This window comes from Coturnix japonica, unplaced genomic scaffold (assembly GCF_054131305.1).
Source record: "Coturnix japonica strain WE unplaced genomic scaffold, WE-NBRP24 Scf046, whole genome shotgun sequence".
Classification (NCBI taxonomy): Eukaryota; Metazoa; Chordata; class Aves; order Galliformes; family Phasianidae; genus Coturnix; species Coturnix japonica.
The window spans coordinates 2,883,148-2,900,566 of NW_028188949.1; the positions used below are offsets into that span (position 1 = coordinate 2,883,148).

At 39.6% G+C, this 17,419-nt stretch overlaps 1 protein-coding gene across 2 annotated transcripts in view; it reads right to left on the minus strand.

Annotated features, from left to right (window-relative positions):
* Positions 1 to 17,419, minus strand: part of LOC146752385 (receptor-type tyrosine-protein phosphatase T-like) — a 170,875-nt gene that overhangs the window by 88,938 nt on the left and 64,518 nt on the right. For both annotated transcript variants that reach the window (XM_085531988.1, XM_085531987.1), the window contains exon 4: positions 12,136 to 12,261. In XM_085531988.1, the coding sequence (XP_085388114.1) occupies positions 12,136 to 12,261 (126 nt within the window). The remainder of the gene's footprint in view (positions 1 to 12,135; positions 12,262 to 17,419) is intronic.

Genomic DNA, 17,419 nt, shown 5'->3' on the forward strand with positions numbered 1-17,419 from the left:
AGGAAGATAAAAGAATACAGGAACATCTCTGTGTCTTATTACATACAAAGATTCAACAGCCAGTACTGATAAACTTATTCCACCCTGACAAACATCAGATTACAAAAAAGAACAAATCCACCTTGGGGAAGATTAGTTGAAGAACTCTGAGGCCCTGAATTGTAGAGGCCTTGGTTTTTCAGGGGGTTTGTCACAGTGCAGAAAGAAATTTAGTATTGCTATTGATACTCAGAGATGCTTTCCTACCTCATGTTAAATGTTTAAATATTTGCGAAGAAAAGGGTTTCTCTTTAGATGCAAGATTGGCATGTACACTTTTCTAACAAATGAACAGCTTGAATGGAAAAGATTAAAGTGCTAAAATATGCTTAAAGTTCTAGAAAGAGATGAAATAGATATACTCCATAAATCAGGCCAAATATATATCTTCATAGTCCACACTGCCAACACACTAAAGCATCAGGGACAGAGGAAGCCCTATGTGTAACAGCACTCACTTGTTTTACAGAGTTACAGCTCATTCCAACTGCTTTGTTGGTTTGGAGTGGCACGCTAATTAATACAATCAGAAGAGAAAGTTTCAGAAATCTCCCAACAGCGCACATTAGCATATACTGCCGAGAGACTTGATAGAGTTCAAAGCTTATCTTGTAGCCTACATGCTCCATGTTTGCTCAGAGCAGCAGCTGGCCAAGTGATCTCCCTCCTTCTCAAAGAGCAAAATTAAATTAGATTAGATCATCTATTCTCCCTTGTAGAATTAAGATCGTGCCATGAAAACAAGCAAATTAGCTTTTAAAACCCTGTTTCTCACTTAAAGGGTAAAAGGCTGAGGGATGATTTCTGTACCAATTCAGCCAAGCTGCAACAGAATGCACATACCTTTTTTTCTAGGCAGCCTACAAGAATCAAGTGTGGCCCACTGGACTTGAGGCTGTGAGTAACAGGGAAGCCTGAGGTCAATGAAGAAGGAATCGAGGGAAAAACAGAAACAGTCACAAGGTTTTGAGATAGATGCACAGAAATGGTGTATTTCCTGGGATGGGCTGAAGGACCACAGAGTTCTGAGAGCTGCTTTGTTTGCTGCCATGTAAAAACACTCCAGACAACAAGAAAACTTGGTTCCTAGACAAATTATGACAAAGAACATTTTAGGAAAAGAAACGCTCACAGTATAAAGAATAGAAGGAAAAATGTAAGGGATAAGACTCTAAGGACCTAAAAGTTATCTTGAAGAACAAACGTTTGTGGATGATGAGTGGGATGGAGGATGAACACTTTGAATTCAGATACTGCAGTGATGCTAGATGCCACATTAGAAAAGGCACAACAGTGAATGAAGTTCAAAAGGGGCCATACAAATAAGACCCTACATTTAAAGGCTAGTTGCTCGCATTGCATCACTGCACACCAAGCTGTGGGGTCAGTTGGCACAGATGCGGTTAAACAAGCTTATAAAAATGTGTTCCCATTAAATTACCATGTTGCAGCAATTAGACACACTCCAGAAGATTGTCCTATGCAATCTGTTCTAGATGAACAGCTAATGAGAACTAAGCTAAAATACGATCTGGTTATGATTCCTCTTTTTAATATTCCCTCTATTACTAAACAGCTTAAACCTATAAAATGGAAAGGGTGAAAGATATTTGTCTGCTATGGTCAGATGGAGTAATCAGACTGGCCATGAGAGCACGTAATGAAGGCTGTGGTGCATCTTCACTCAATCAGCCTACGCTGCATCAAGTATAACAAGAACTTAATTTAAGTTATTGTAGCTTGATCAGTTTGGCTCAGGGTGAGCAAGAAGGCAACCTCAGCTGTACTGCCCAGATTCCCCACAGCTCAACCTTCACCACTGTAATTGTACAGATTAAAAGAAGATCTGTTCTGAAAAATCTTCAAATTAATCAGGTCTGTTATTTCAGGATATTGAGGAGTGCCGGCCACTCACTGCCCCTCTGTTTGTGCTTTCAGCATGTTTCTGCCCACTGCTTCTGTTGTGTGCATAGAGGCACAGCCATGAGACTGGACCAAGACATCAGCTGAAACTGCATCCTGGCTCAGCCAACATCCATACGCTGCAGTAGGTGGCATTTTCAAGGATCAAAGGGATACAGTCAGATCTTTAATGTGAAGAATAGCCTTATTTCAGGTGAACTAAGAAGGCTTTTAGACACCTGAGCCATGTCTTTCATTTCCTATTCTGCTTTCCCTAAAACACCCTTAAGATCAACTCTGCCATTTCCTTCATATTAACTCTCATGTTTGCACTGTAAGTAAGACTGAAGGGGAAGACCAGGAGAAAAAAAATCTGTTTCCACAATTAGAAATATAAACCCCTAATAGTGATAGTAAGAGTCTTTGTTCTGTTTGTACAAGGCTGACTCTTAGTACTAAGTATAAGTACTGCAAATAAGGGCTTGACACCTCTCTATTTGTGAGCTGTACTGAAGACATTATGCTAAAAGTCAACCATTTCTCAAGGTAAATGAGAGCTCCAAAGGGCTGTGTCACAGCCTGACATGTCTCAACTCCCTGTGAATTCCCTGTGACTTGACTGGTACCATTTTACTGCAGCTGTTCATTCAATTCAGAGTTCACATCGTGAAACATGACAGTGAAAAAAGGAACTGATGAGAATTCACTGAGTGCAGCTTTTCATTTGAAAAGATCCTCAAACATATAAAATTGCTTTATTTTGCTTAATTTTCCACATTTAAAAGCATAAATTGCATTTATTTTTCTAGTCCATACTGAAAACAAGCGATAATTTGTAGTATTACAACTTTCATCTCAAAGGAATACAACTGCAACAGTTCCCACTCCTTCTGAAAGAGGTGAATGCTATAGAAGGCATTGGATTGCCTAATGCAAGGGATGCATACATTATTTTTTCTCATGAGAATATGCGAAAGCTGTTGCTATCAGCTTCTTTTTGTACACACACAAATGACTTTCAGGAAAACAGACCTTTCTTTTTTTTTTCCTTTTATGTGCTGAATTACATGCACTAAAGATTTACTATTGGAAATGGGAAATGCTGGTATTTCCTAAGAACAAAAAATGACTTAGGGCTCTTAGTAGTCACAGTTCTCAGCAGGATCACTTAACTGAGGTTATTACCATTCAATCCAAACAACCTGCATCCTTTTAAGGACTGAAGTATTTAAAAGCCTAGACTATGTACTCTGCCTATTATGAAATCTCATCTCATTTATTTTGAGGTTGGTGGAAAGGCTTTCACTTATTTCACTACACAACAAATTAGGCCTATGGTAAAGTTAAATAATTAATGACACTGGAATCTTAGATACCGCAATACAGCTTTGTGCTCTGATGCTGAGTCTGGTTTTGTGAGAGAAGTAATAGTAATAATAAAAGTAGAAAGATGAGCTTACTGGGAAGAAATAAAACAGGAAAAGTACTGCATTAGTCAGACAATCATTACAACATACAGTACCCTTCAGTGACTGTATCCAGTATCCACTAAATTCAAAGGACTTCAGGAAAATTCCACTGACTTGGTGTTAAGCAGCTGCGAGGAGCTGAACACCCATAGAGAACTGCCCAAGACTCTGCTATAAAAGCAGATGATGGACTGGACCTTGACTAAACCTTTTGCCTTTCCTGTATTCCATTCAGTCTCTGCTCTGAATGCCTCCAAGGTTTTCCTCTGTTGCTTTCTGATCACTTCTGAGATGTAATTTTGCCTACTGTTTCCTCAGCATTTCCTTTCGTAAATCCTTATCTTTCAACGTTCGCTCCTCATTCACAATCTTATCCAAAGATATCTTATTCATATCTAATCTATCTTGACTTTGGCCATCTGTCCATACAGACTGCTCAGGTCATTCTTCTCTCAGACTTATTCCTTTTTGGGTCTACCTTCTCTAGATGACCTTAGTCATTGTTTTTCCTCTGTTCCTTAGTAGCCACTACTTTCACATTTATCAGTTTTACTATACCAGCTTCACCAGAAAGAACTTCTCCGAGCCTCTTCCTACTCACACATCTTGCTCGTCTTCCTATAGCGCACTTCTTTTCTTGCTCCAAACCTTCTAACAAGTGGAGTATAAAACTATCAATCTTCCCTTTGTTATAGGAAGCTATAGAATTAACTACTTAAAACAAAAGATCTTAGTCACAGGATAAGTAAACTCGTTTTCTACGCTAGCCTTATTTTAACACAACTATATTAACTTCTGTGGCATTTAAACTAGATCATATTTATCCACTTGGAAGAAACCTAACATGAAAAGAAACATTTCTTTCCAACTCTCTAACATTTTCAAGTTTTAAATTAGAAACGTTTTTCCATTACTTTGGTTATACAGCGCCTTAACTTGGCTCTCAAACAACTACCCCATGGCACGTGGACAGCACGCCCTCATAGTCTTCATTGTTCCTAATCTAAGATGCTGAAAAACATCAGTTCCTGACAGAGCCAACAGGTTCTGAGAAAAATGAATATGCCTGGAACTATGGAAGATAAACATGTATAACAATGGATTTCTTGTCCTTCCTCCTAGCATGATGCTGAACGATGTTATGGCATTGCTTTTTAAGTGTCATGGTCTCTCTAATGGTGATAATGGAAAGGTCCTGGCACTCACAAACAGTCCCACTTCTGACTTTTTCCACTGAAAAGGATCAGAAATAGACTCACAACAGTTCAAACGTACCATTTAACACATCAAGTTGCAGTAACTACATGCATTCCCTACATGTTTCCTTCACGGTCATTAAAAGGCCTTCCTAGAAGTCATTCTTTCCACCCTCTTTGATTTATCTTGATATGTGCATGTTCAGAGCAAACTACGCTCCCTTGCTAAGCAAGATGACAGTACCAAAGTGCCAACTACATGGAAGCTGCTTCTGACCTCTCACAACGACGCATAAGGAAAGATTCTATTTCACAATGGACTGACAAAACATTAATAACCGGGATGTAGCTTCCTTCAGAAGCGAGCCTCTGGAGAGCTAAGAGTTCTTAATTAAATCAACTTCTCCTGCATATAACATCACTGTCATAGTTTAATAATTTTGTATTTTTTGCTATCAGTATTCCACATCATAACATCATATAAAGCATGAATAATTTTACTGAATCTGCAACTTACAGAAGAAGACTACATCTCCCAGGGAACAACACGATAGGTCACGGGACCTGGACTCTATATTAACTCAGTCGCAGAACAGACTGACGTTTTTTCGAGTTCTGGCGTTCAGGGCAGTGTGTGGGAGCCTTCAGCCGTTCGCCTAGATTCACAGTAGGCCTCTCGGTTACGGGACTCATTCTCTCTCCTATTTTGCTTGATTCGTTAGTTCAATTTTCAATTTTCAATTATATTGTATTATATTGTGTTTATCCGGTATTTCGATATAGTATTTAGTAAATAAGTGTGCCTCCTTAGATCGTTGCCGCTGTTTTCTTTTCCTAATTAACTTTTTCCTTTCGGCCTAGGGCCCCTCCGGGGCCCACGGCCCCCTGTCAGGGACGCAGGTGGATTTTTAGTTCAAACCGTGACAATCACAGAGTAGTTGGCTGACTTATGCTTATTATTTTTCAGCGCAAGATTGTTAATTTACAAGTCTGTAATTTCACACGTACTTTAATTCATTACTATTTATGGTCCACCCAAAATCAGTAGGTCTAACCACAGAAGAAATCTACTTGGTGTTAGAATACAGGAACACCAGACAGAAATCTAATATTTGGTACGAATCACCCTCAAGACTAATTGCTTAGATTTGCCTTCCTGAAAGCAATTGTGTGCAACAGAAGTAATTGCTCATGGTCTTCACTGCTAGTTTCCCTTGGCTGAAAAGCAAATTATATAGTAATGCAGGTATGATTTACTTACAGATAACCTAGACCAGAGAAAATAAAAAAAATATGGATGACAATATATTCCTCTGAGGGAAAGCTAAATACTAACACTGGGCTGCAAGCGGCTATTAAAGAATCAGCTGCAGTAATAGCTTCTGGGGAGACCCGATAGATAGCATAAGTGTGAGCAATTTAAAAGGTGCAGTTCAAAGTAAGTTCCCTCTAGTTGTTTACAATGTTCTGTCCATCCCAAAGCTGTATGGATAAACAGCTGTATGGATGAAAATCATTCATTTTCCCAATTCTAAGCATTCTTAGGTACACTTACCTAAAATAAAATCAGGGGAAAGATGTAAATCATCCCCCCAGACTCAAGTCAGTTTAAGTTAGTGATGAAAATTCAGAAGAATTATTTACAATTGTTACTATAAAAGCCAACCCCAAAATACAGACACTAAGTGAGATGGTAAAGAGCAGAATTAAAATGCACTGTGAAAAGTCTCCACAGATCCCTTTTTGCTCAGACCTTAAAAGCTGAGAAATTACTTTGAGTTCAGTCCCCAGTCCCCAGGCTAATCTATTTACTCCTATGGAAGTCAGAGAGTGGGAACAAACATATTTCACTCATTCTTAGTAATTTTCCCCCACAAAAAATACTTTTTGGAGAAACAATACATAGACAGCTGAGCCAATTTTCCTTCTCCCCTCTCAGACAAAATTGGATCATGATTCATCATAGACACAATTGGGTTTTAATTTATTCCTTTAACAAGTTTGTTTATTTTCTTGTAAGCAAGTATTAATCCACTCTGACACAGGAAAATGTTAATTCTACTGCACTGCCTTTCAAACTTAAAAAAGCTGAGTCTAACTCACGTTGGTGTTTACTCTAGCCTTGAAGAAATAAAACTAGAAATGCCTGATGTGTGTACAGAGGTCCTCTGTTCTTTGGGTAGGCTAACACTGACTGCACATCACTCCTCTCTGAATGAAACTGAACAATCCTGTCAGTCTTCTGTGTAGGCATAGATGGAAAGTTTATCATCTTCCCCAAAGAAAGCTGTTCCACAATTATTCATTCACACTAACTTCACAGTGCCACTCGCTGCAAAGAAGAAGGTGACACAGGAAAGCATTTGGCCTATTAGAGAAACATAAAACTTCACTCAGTTCAGTGGAGTCCAAGTAGAATTTAGCCATCTGGTATTCAGATATACATCATGCCTATGATGTTCACTTGCTAAATGGTTATTTCATGAAGCAATGCTAATGATGATAACCCTTCTGTTCTTTCAGTGAGAAGCTTAGTGAGCCCTCCAGCTACTGGAACAAAAGTACACGCCCAATTAGATGAGAGAAGAGTCCCCATCCCTTATCTCTGCTGCAAGAGAAAAGAAAAAATCCACTACAAGTTCAAGAGAAGCAATGCAATTCAAACACCAAGCACCTCTCAAGTTAGGTTCATTTCATTGTGTCATGCAATACCAACTCACATACGGAAGTTCACAGGACATGTTTGTGTCTTAACCTTACCATTATCTCAAAACATCTACAATTATAAGGTGTCAGCACAGAACCCTTCTCCATATTCATGTGAAGACTATAGGACAAATGCTGACTGCCATCTCTGAAGAGTGAACCTCTTATTTCAATGTTGCACTTGCCATTAGGGTTTAAACCAATAGGGCAGCTTGCAGTCTCTTGGTACTACCATACTCTGTCTTCTGAAGCACTGTGAAACAGTTCAAATGCTTTAGCTCAGCTGTAAACAGCAAGAGTGCAAATGCAGTACATGCACACTTCCATATCTGTGGTGCAATGCTACTTAGCAGCTATTTGAGAAGCACAACATAAATACACACAAGAAAACCCACAAAATTATGTACTCGTGGCATTTTCCACAAACATTTGCAGCTTCCAAACTGTCGGTTACACATTTCAAGTGAGTTCAACCCTTAGATAACAATGCATCCATTTCTAGCATGAAAATACTGCTGGCTGATAATGGGTCTTGTTGATTTTTGTGGTGTGAGGAAAGGTAAGCTGCCTGCACTCGGTAAGTGACACACTAATGCCACAGTGCTAATTCTGAATGCTCTGATTTCTTCTAACCTTTTAATTCAGCTCTAAGCTCATCTAAATTTGTTTCTTAGATAAACACAATGTCTACTTGATTCAGCCCAAAACAGCAGCGATATTGCTCATCTTTACAGGATAACTATGGATATACACACACACATACATACAAAGTAAACTAGCACTTACACTAAGTGCCAGTTTGTATAAATGAAAGGAAATCAGCAGTTGGGAAGATGAGGCCAGACCTTCAAACTGCTGTGTGCTGATTGCTTTCCACCAAACTTCACACAGCCAAACCAGCAGATTAACAGCCAGCCTAACACTGATGCACAAAGGCACATTGTACCATAGCTTTGCATTCAGAGGACGACTGTATTTAACACAATTAAAGTAATTGCTCCAGTCTAGTCAGCACAGCAAGGTCTCCATTGGAGTTAATTAGTAAATGCCAGTAAAATACTTTGAACATGCAAATGCTAAATGTTAAATACTTCCATTATTAATATATTCTCACAAATGCTGCAAGGGTAGGCAGGTGCAGGGTTCCTGGAATGCTGCAGTGTCATAACATGCAAAGTAAAGCCAGTGTTTTTCTTAGTTTTAACACAAGAACTTGTTCCATGAACCAAGCTTTTGCCTCTGATATACACAACAGCTCAGGCCTTTTTATCAGCAAGGAAGCATCTTCTGTCATTCAACACAGACTAGACCCCCATGTTCATCTCAAATCATCTAATACATAAGCACATAAAGACTAGTTATTTGCGGGGAAAGAAAGAATAAAAACTGCATCAAGCAAATACAAGGAGCAGGATATAACTACGTACTGTAGTCTAAACTTCTGGAACAGAATTACAGCCACACATCCTGCCAAGACTCTTATACAGTGTATCAAACCCCAGCTTGATAAGAGAGCTTTAGGCAAATACCCAAAAAAGATAAGAAGGTAATGACTGAAGGCATTAAATAGAGAGAAGGAAGCAAAACATTCTGAATTAAAAGAGGTTAAAAGCACTGGGTCATACTTAGTCCTGGGAAACAAAGACTTAACCTCACACAGCTACGTCAGAGATAATAAAAGAGAGCAACAACTGATTATTCTTCCTAGTCATAGATAGAGAAAAAAATAATGAGATTAAGCCATAAAAGGGAAAATGGAAGATGAGTACTGAGAACCTTTATAACTCAAAGAGTGGAACAAGTAGCCCAGAGGCTGTAGAATACTCATCACTGAGGAAATTCAAGCTTAAGTAAACACCCATCTGTTATGGAATATTCTGTTATAATCGCTCCTGCTATTGTGCAAGGAGGTGGAAAGAGTTGCACCAAAGTCTGGGGACTAGATACCTACAAATTCATTTATTTCAGGTTGTCTGAAACGTTTATTTGAAACAACAAACATCTGGTTCTTAATCCTCCAATTAACACAGTTTCCAGCCCTAAGGAATTAACCACAGAATTCACGACAAACAGTTTATTTGCTAGCAGTGGTGTAAAACAAATTGCCTACAAACTTTTACATGGCTAATAGAGCAGTTTAATTGTGCTTTTTTTTGTCCCCCTCCTTTGAGGAGCACACTTGGATTTCAAAATAATATAAATAAAAATAGGAAGTCATCCCTGAGCAGAGACCTTTGCAGCAGTGTCTGAGCAGAGAATTACATGGTATAACAGACTCAGGCTCTCATTCATGATACTGACCTCCTCTGAAGAGCACTCTGAGATCTAACGATGAAAAGGACTGTAAAAAGCACTAGATGTTATCATTAGTATTCAGGAGGATGGAATTCTGTGACTTAGTTCAATTCAAAGGGACCAGCTTTCATAAGCTGGTGCTTATGAAAGCCGACATTTTAAACAAGGAAATAGCTCTGAGAGCAACATTAATGTGGGCTGACCAGGATGGGGTGAGGCCACGCTTTTCTGCCAACGTCTCCCAGCAGGTTGCGCTGCAGACTTGTTTAGTATCGTGGAACCAATTTAATGTCTGCTCACTCATGCTTTACCACTTTCACAATACAGTATTTTATGCTGTTTCCAGTCACACAAGAACTGCATAGTGCCTAAAACAGCATCCTGATCAAGAAAACACACATTACTGCTCACAACTCTATGCATTCTTGCACTCCTGTTGCTCCTGCCCATGCTAAAAGAGATTTCCTGCCTCCAGTTGGCCACAGTTGCTTATTCCAACCACTGTTACCACCTTTGACACCCTTGCAAACTCGATGGATTTCCACCCTGCTGCTTTCAGCTGCTGTGGATAAATTAAACAAAATAGAAAGTCAATCACCAAATGTTCTGGTACTCTGGCTTTAAAGATGTCTCTGATTGTAGGAGTGGAACATGCTGTTCATCAGTTTATTTGGCTGGCTTTGCCACTAGATGATTTTTAAGTAATCCTTTATTCTCACAAAACAGACTTTCAAACAATTAACCAATACAAACAACATATGCATTAAGATTCCATCCAGCAATACAGACTCCCAGTAATAGCGCTAGCATCTCTGCAAGCTTAAGGCAGTTTAATTGACCACCATAATTTACCTCGACGTTAGCATCATTTGGACAGCTTTTGAAAACGTATTTTTGTTAGTGGAGAAATGTGTTCTGTACACATTTGCTGTGGTCAACCTTATTTTCCTACCTACTGATTTGACTTTCTGCTCTGCATGACTAGTACTGAGAAAACAATTAGTAAAGCGAAGCACTTTGTCATTGCCCCTCATACCCTTTAAGCTCACTTAAATGGCGTTTCAATATCAGCACACTATAAGTTGTTAGAAGCTTTCCCTCTTCTGTATTTCCATACAATTGAGATATCTGCATTTCTTTATGTTGCTTTTTGTTGTCATTGTCATTAATTTGCAGTTGCTCTAACACTTTTATGGATCTAACTATTAGTGCTACCTGATAATATGGAACACAGCACTAAGAGAAAGAACCACACACATCTCTATCTACTTCTTAATTGGGAAAATCAATTCTGAAGGCCTTGTTAAGAAACACACTGCACTATTCTGGGGTTTGTTTGCCATCCCAGCCTGTTGATTGCCTATCAATTTCTCCACAGACCCAGCATCTTCAGATGATAAAACACTTTCAGATGGAAGCCAGGAAGATAGATTTTTCCTTCACATCTGGAGTTAGCAAAGTACTGAACTTTTCCAGTACAAGCCCTCCCATTAATTCCTTGCCTTCCAGATGGCATCACAGCTATGTCTGTTCCTATTCCTTCAGATCATTCTGAGATCTGTAAATTCAAATAACTGCCATCTCTCCCTAGTTAGGTCTACCATGAACAGGGACTGTGACACACACAAGAGCTGAAGGTGAGGAGATGTAGAAATAAAACTGCCCTCATTGAGAACACATTCAGAATAATGAAATGCATTCTTACAGACAAGACCAGAGACGTAACTTTCAGAATTAACTTTTGGGATACCAGAGTCTAAACAAATAGTCCTACAAGTCACATGCTATGAAAGATTCAGTTACTAACAGTTTCCAATCTAGGCTGTAATTAAAACAAACAAACAAACAAGTTTTCTTATTGTTTTGTTTCTTTTAATAGCTTTAACACACAGGGATGAACACCAGCCTGCCTCTCCATGGCTACAGCAGGGAACTATTGTTACATCAGCTCTCTGTGCTTCCCTTAACAGGCACCTGGCAATTTCAGGCTTCTTAGCCCAATAATTTACAGTCATATAAATACCACAACAACAACACAAGATGTTAATTCTGCCAAGTAGTTCATGCTTGTCAGAGTGCAATCAATTAACTGGAACAAATACTTTAAGACTGCAGTCAAGTTGGCTGGCCAGTTCTGTTTGCCATTGTGTCAATTGCTTTAGAGCAGGGACTTCAGCTATTTCAACTGCCAAAAAAGCACAAACTATGGTTTTCAGAAAAATATAGCGCCTTCTCCTAAAATATGCTTTTCTTCAGGGTCAACAAAGCATTCTGTGGGATTTATGCCATATACACCAACATATAATGTTAGTTTCCATTAAGAAATAAAACCACTGGAAGTTATCATTATTGTGAACTCTTCAGAGAATACTGAAAAGACAGTGGTGTTATGATGTGCTCACAATATTTGTGAGTAATATATAAATGTATAATATACTGACATACAATATATGTCAGTAATCTGTTCAGGGCTAACAGCTGATCCTCACAGAGTAACACCTCTGCTGCTGCTGAGGCTTCTCACTCACCAGTTGGGACTGCAGGATCCATCGTTGGCTTTTCCCAGGTATTGATCTGCTCCCAGGTAAATCCATTGGTTCCCAAGGCCACGCTATAACCACAGTTACTGTAGTGCTCATCAAAGGAACAACCACCTAAAAGCAAGGAAAACACATACATTCCTGCATTAATATTATACATAATCATGACACTAAAATCATTTAATTTCTCACACCTAGGTTTACAGAGGGAGAAATACAGAGGGAGGGGGAACAAACAAGTCATGTATAATATATTTCAGAGAGCAGAGAAGGTATCCAGAAAACAGTTTTGAACGTTCAACCTTTTTGTATCCCTTAGAAGTCTTTCTTCTCACATTGCTGCTCTTCTCCTCCATCAGCTCCCTTTATTTCCACCTATTTTCTTAACATTTTCACGGACAATTGCACATAACAAGCACACGCATTTGGGTCCCAGTGCTGGTATTTACAGAAAACTCCAGGTCAGATTTTTTAAAGAAATAAGAGAAAGAAAGAACCCAAATGGCAAAGACAAGCAAAGTATCCCTATACTACAGCAATACATGCTTGATTTCACTTGAGATTCAAATTACACTGGGTTGGGTTGCACTTTGAGAACTTGCATCCTTCCTTGCAACCACCTCTTATGCTTAATAACACAAAGTCCTATGTGACACATGACTACTTCTCCAGGCCTTTCAGAACTGGACCTCACAGTGTAAGCCTTTAATTTCTCTACAATGGGAGAATAACAAGAAGTGGATAGAAACTGGCATTCACACCTTCCAGACTGTTGACTAAGTGATCTTTCCTACTCCGGTTCCTGAAATACTTGAATGTGGTTCACTGCCACCTGGCAGCTGCCTGAACACTTACAAATCAAGATAAATGCATTGACGGTGGGGGAAAAATATATATTTCAACACATGCTCGTGTGCCAGGCAAACTAATTCAATTAGTTTATCCCCATTTAGTACTAGTGGATCATTACTACACTGCTGAACCTCCCCTTCCATTGCCTCAGGTACATTCCTCACATCTCCCCATCTTGGTTTGCCAAACATATTGTAGTACTGGCTCTATTACATGAGGTAATTTGGGTGTTTGGGTTTTGACCTTAATTATGACAACAGTGTCACTGCTCTGCTTTTCTTTTCTCTTACAGAAGCAAGGAGAAATCTCTGGGCAGTTACTCCAAAGTCAGCTGGACATATCTAACACTTCTGGAGCTGCAGGGACTGAGCACTGCTCAGGGCTACACGATCTTGCTGTGCCAGCCAAACTGCCAATTGCTCCTGACACTAATCAGAGTTATATGCACAGAGACGTTCCCCGCTCTTTACCTTCCCACAGGCTGCATTCCCTACACATGCACAACGAATAGCAAGTACACAAGTGATCTCTGGTTTCAATTCAATAACTGTTACCCAGCAGTGGGTCATTTAAGCATTCTTTAGTTTTAACATGTGTTTTTTTTCTCTACGTGTCCCAAGGAAGACCAAACCCATCTCAGTTACATCAAAATTCCTCATACAATCCTTATTCTGCTAAAGGACTTAAAGTGCACTCCAACCACAAATGATTTTCTAAAAATTCATGTCAAAATTCACACAAATTATTCCTATTTAAGCACACGCTTGAAGGATTTGTTGGATAGAGTACCTGACCGTAGTCGGTGTTGTTCAAGTTTAAAGATTAAGCTTGTCGTAACAGAAAAAAATTGTTATGTTGTGTAATTTTAATATAAATAGTTCTGAGTTTAGCAGATTTTATGACCCTTGCAGCCTTGCCTGCTCCAGCAGAGACCTTGCAAATGTATTTCCTACAGCATTTAAAAGTAGTTTTTGCTTTAAATTTACAGTTCTTGTGAGGCTTTCAGAGCTGTCAAAATGAGCAGGACCGCACTTCAGCTGTTTCCCTCAAGTTTTAATTTAATTTAGGTGAAAAAGTTCAAGTTTAAAATATTAAATGTGCTTATTAAAATGTCTGACAGAAAAAACAGGTGCTCTGGATTGTCTGTGAGAAGCATGCAATGCAGCCAAAAATCACCTTCTCCCATAGCGAGCAGGCACAAGAGACAATATCAAATACTCTGCTCTCCGTCTCCACGCAGGGCATTCTAGTTTTAATAGATTCACTCTAATAGGAGGACTTCAGACAAACTCCATTTACACAACACCTCTCTAAAGCACGCTACAGTACAGTAAGTGGTGCTGTCTCTCAGCTCTTCCTTTGAAGGAGTTGCAAATAAATACTCTGATCAAGACATGCAATTGTACGAGGACTCGAGTACAGAGAAAATTACGCAGGTGCTGATAGTCTCAGAAGCAAAATGAGACGACAACAAAATACAGGGTAGAAGTCCTTATTTAACAGGGAACCTAATTGCTGATATACAGATACAATTAGCCAAATAGATTGTTTTATGTACACAGAGGCGGGTGAAGTTGGAGGGCAAGCTGAACAAGGATAGTGAGAGCTTCTGGAAATTAATTGGGAGTTTCCACTGATAAGAGACAACACCTTAAGAAGCTTGAAAGTGCCTTGAATGAAATTCAAGGCTAACCCGTGTAGTGAGATTGGATAAGAAAGGATAAACCATGGAGAGCCTTAAAAGCAGCTGCAAACACATCTACATTTCTGAAGAAAGAAAAGTTAGTGGAGGAACCACCAAATGCAAAGTGACAAGGCAATAAACCAGATGGATTAATTTACTGGAAGCAGAATTGGAATTTGGAGAGGTGAATTTGCAGGAAATGAGGACAGGGGGGAAAAAAAGCATTGGAGTCGATTCTCAATGCTCGGATAAGCAGAGTGGCTGCACAGGGAGCACACAACGGCTCAATCCTGGTGATCAAGAAGAGGAAAGCACCTGTCGGCTTTGTGCTAGAGAGTGGCAAAAGGGACAAGAACTAAAAGTGGACCTAGTTGGGACGCAGCCATGATCACCCGTGAGCAAGAAAGCTCTTTCTCAAACAATCTGTGCCCTGTGGAAGTGGTCATGCCCAGCCTAGCACAGCCCTGCCTTCTCCTCCCAGAGGTGCCCTGCTGCCAGCCCCCACTCATAGACACCCACTGCAGATATTTAGAGCACCAAACTCTGCTTTAATCCATGCATATGGCCACCAGATCAAATAGGATCACCCCATCCATGCAACCAGCAGCACCCCACTGCCCATGGAGCCCACAGCCTGGTCCAGGCTGCAGCAGGCTCTGAGCAGAGCAAACCGTGCATAAGGGGAGAAGAGAGAGTTTAAAGAGAAGCACAGCATCTTGCCTCTTCTGGGGAATACTGCTGACCCAACTGATGAGTGTGCTGTTATGTTCAAGTGTGTGTGCGTGAGAACAAGCTCCCAAGCAAGATGGCAAGGCAGCAAGGTGAAGGCACACGTGGCATTTGCACAAGTGCTAACCTGCTGGGATGGAGCCATCCGCTCTGCTACATGAGCAGCTCATTGCCAGGTCCTTAGAAATTCAATTACTCCCCACTGATTAATTTCAGTCTAAACAAAAAAATGTAATTACGGACTTTAAATGCCTACTTAAGTAGGGATAGCGACTCCAAAATGGCATAGTAGGCTGAAACCTGCAGGTGAGTTCCTTTCACTGGCAGCAGCACAAGCTTAATATTTACTATTTCCTAAGACATCACCTGTATGGATACCTAAAAGCTACAGCTCTGCAGGAACATAACAAGAGAAGAAAAACCACATAGATAAGTTCCATCTTAATACAAAATCAGCCACTGCTGAAACAAAACTGCTTGACTGCAGAACAGGGATTTTCATTAACAGAGAGAAGATAATTCATTATAAAAGATATCATGAAGTGAATTTAGATTCTAGGTTTGCACGTCACAGCTCTACCCACAGCGTCACAAAGCAGCTCAGAGGAAAAGTAAAGCACTTGCACACCAACCAAAATAAGGTTTGGTGTCTTCGTTAATAATTAACAGGGCTAAGGATTTCGGGATGCAAACCAGAATCTTTCCATTAATCAGCTAAAAATTAAGTGAAGAAATACAATTGCTAAGTAGGGCAAAAAAAGAAAGGAAACTGAGATGACTCTGATACTGTTAAGATAATGCATGTGGTGTTGACCATCTCTTTTCACACAAAATGAAAGCCAAAAAAGGATGAAGTCGTTCCCTTCCTGAAAAGGGTCATATTGAAGCAAATAACAGCTCACACAGGACAGATTAAATATCCCTTGTTTTACACTGCAGGCTTGTAACAATGCCACTGCTCATCTGAGTGATGCTAATTAATCTTGAACAGACCTATCATCAGTTACTGAGTCTTCCCCCGGATTAAATGTAAACCAGCCTTGCATAAATTGAGTGCCTCCTTTGAATATATAATTGAATTTGCAGAAGTGTGCGCCAGGGGGGTGTTTAAATAAGTGCACAAATATGATAAAAAGGACTTCACGCCATTATATCTAATTCAGTAAGCAAAAATAATGGCAGGGCACGTTCCAATTAGTGTTTGATTTATTTATTTTAACAAATCCAATTAGTAGAATGTTTTATAAAGTCATCCAATGTCAAACTCTCACAGACTCACTAGATAAAAAACAATACTTCTAAAGAGGGATAAAGAAATATACTAATGGGAGAAGCCTCGTTGGTTATCCTGTATTTCTAGATACAGACTGAAAATAACACACCCTCAGACAGTTCAATGAGGCATTTACAACATTCCCAGTGTGGGGAGGGGGGGAAGAGAGCAAGAACCTCAATAGTGCCGTTTGTCACCTTCCATGCCTTTGCTTTGGGGATAGAAATTATAACAGCACACACCATTCCAACCAATGCTTTTTCCCTGGAATACTTGTTCTGAAAATGGGTTGAAATTGATTCATTTCATTCTTAGCCTCACAAAATAAGAAGAGAGTTCAGGAAGAAACAGATGGTCATAGAATGAGACAGTGCTTGGGAATTGTAAGACTCCAGAAATTAAAACAAAACCAAACAACGCTCTCTGATCAATAATTTTTGTCTATACTTCACTGAAAGAGCTGCATTTGGCTCCTTAGAAAAACAATTTATTCCACACGATTTGTCTTACAAGAATCCATTTGTAATAAATTTCTCAGATTGCAGACTTCATGTAGCACAGGGTGTGCAAATCAACTTTGTGTTGAGCCACTTCATTTAAGACAGGGTAAATCTTTTCAAGGGCTATTGAGTTTTCTTTCATCAGGGGTGGTAGCTACAACTTCATATACCTTCTACTCCATCCAGAAAGGTTAACACAGAAGTCATCAGAAATACACGTACAAGCAACCAGAA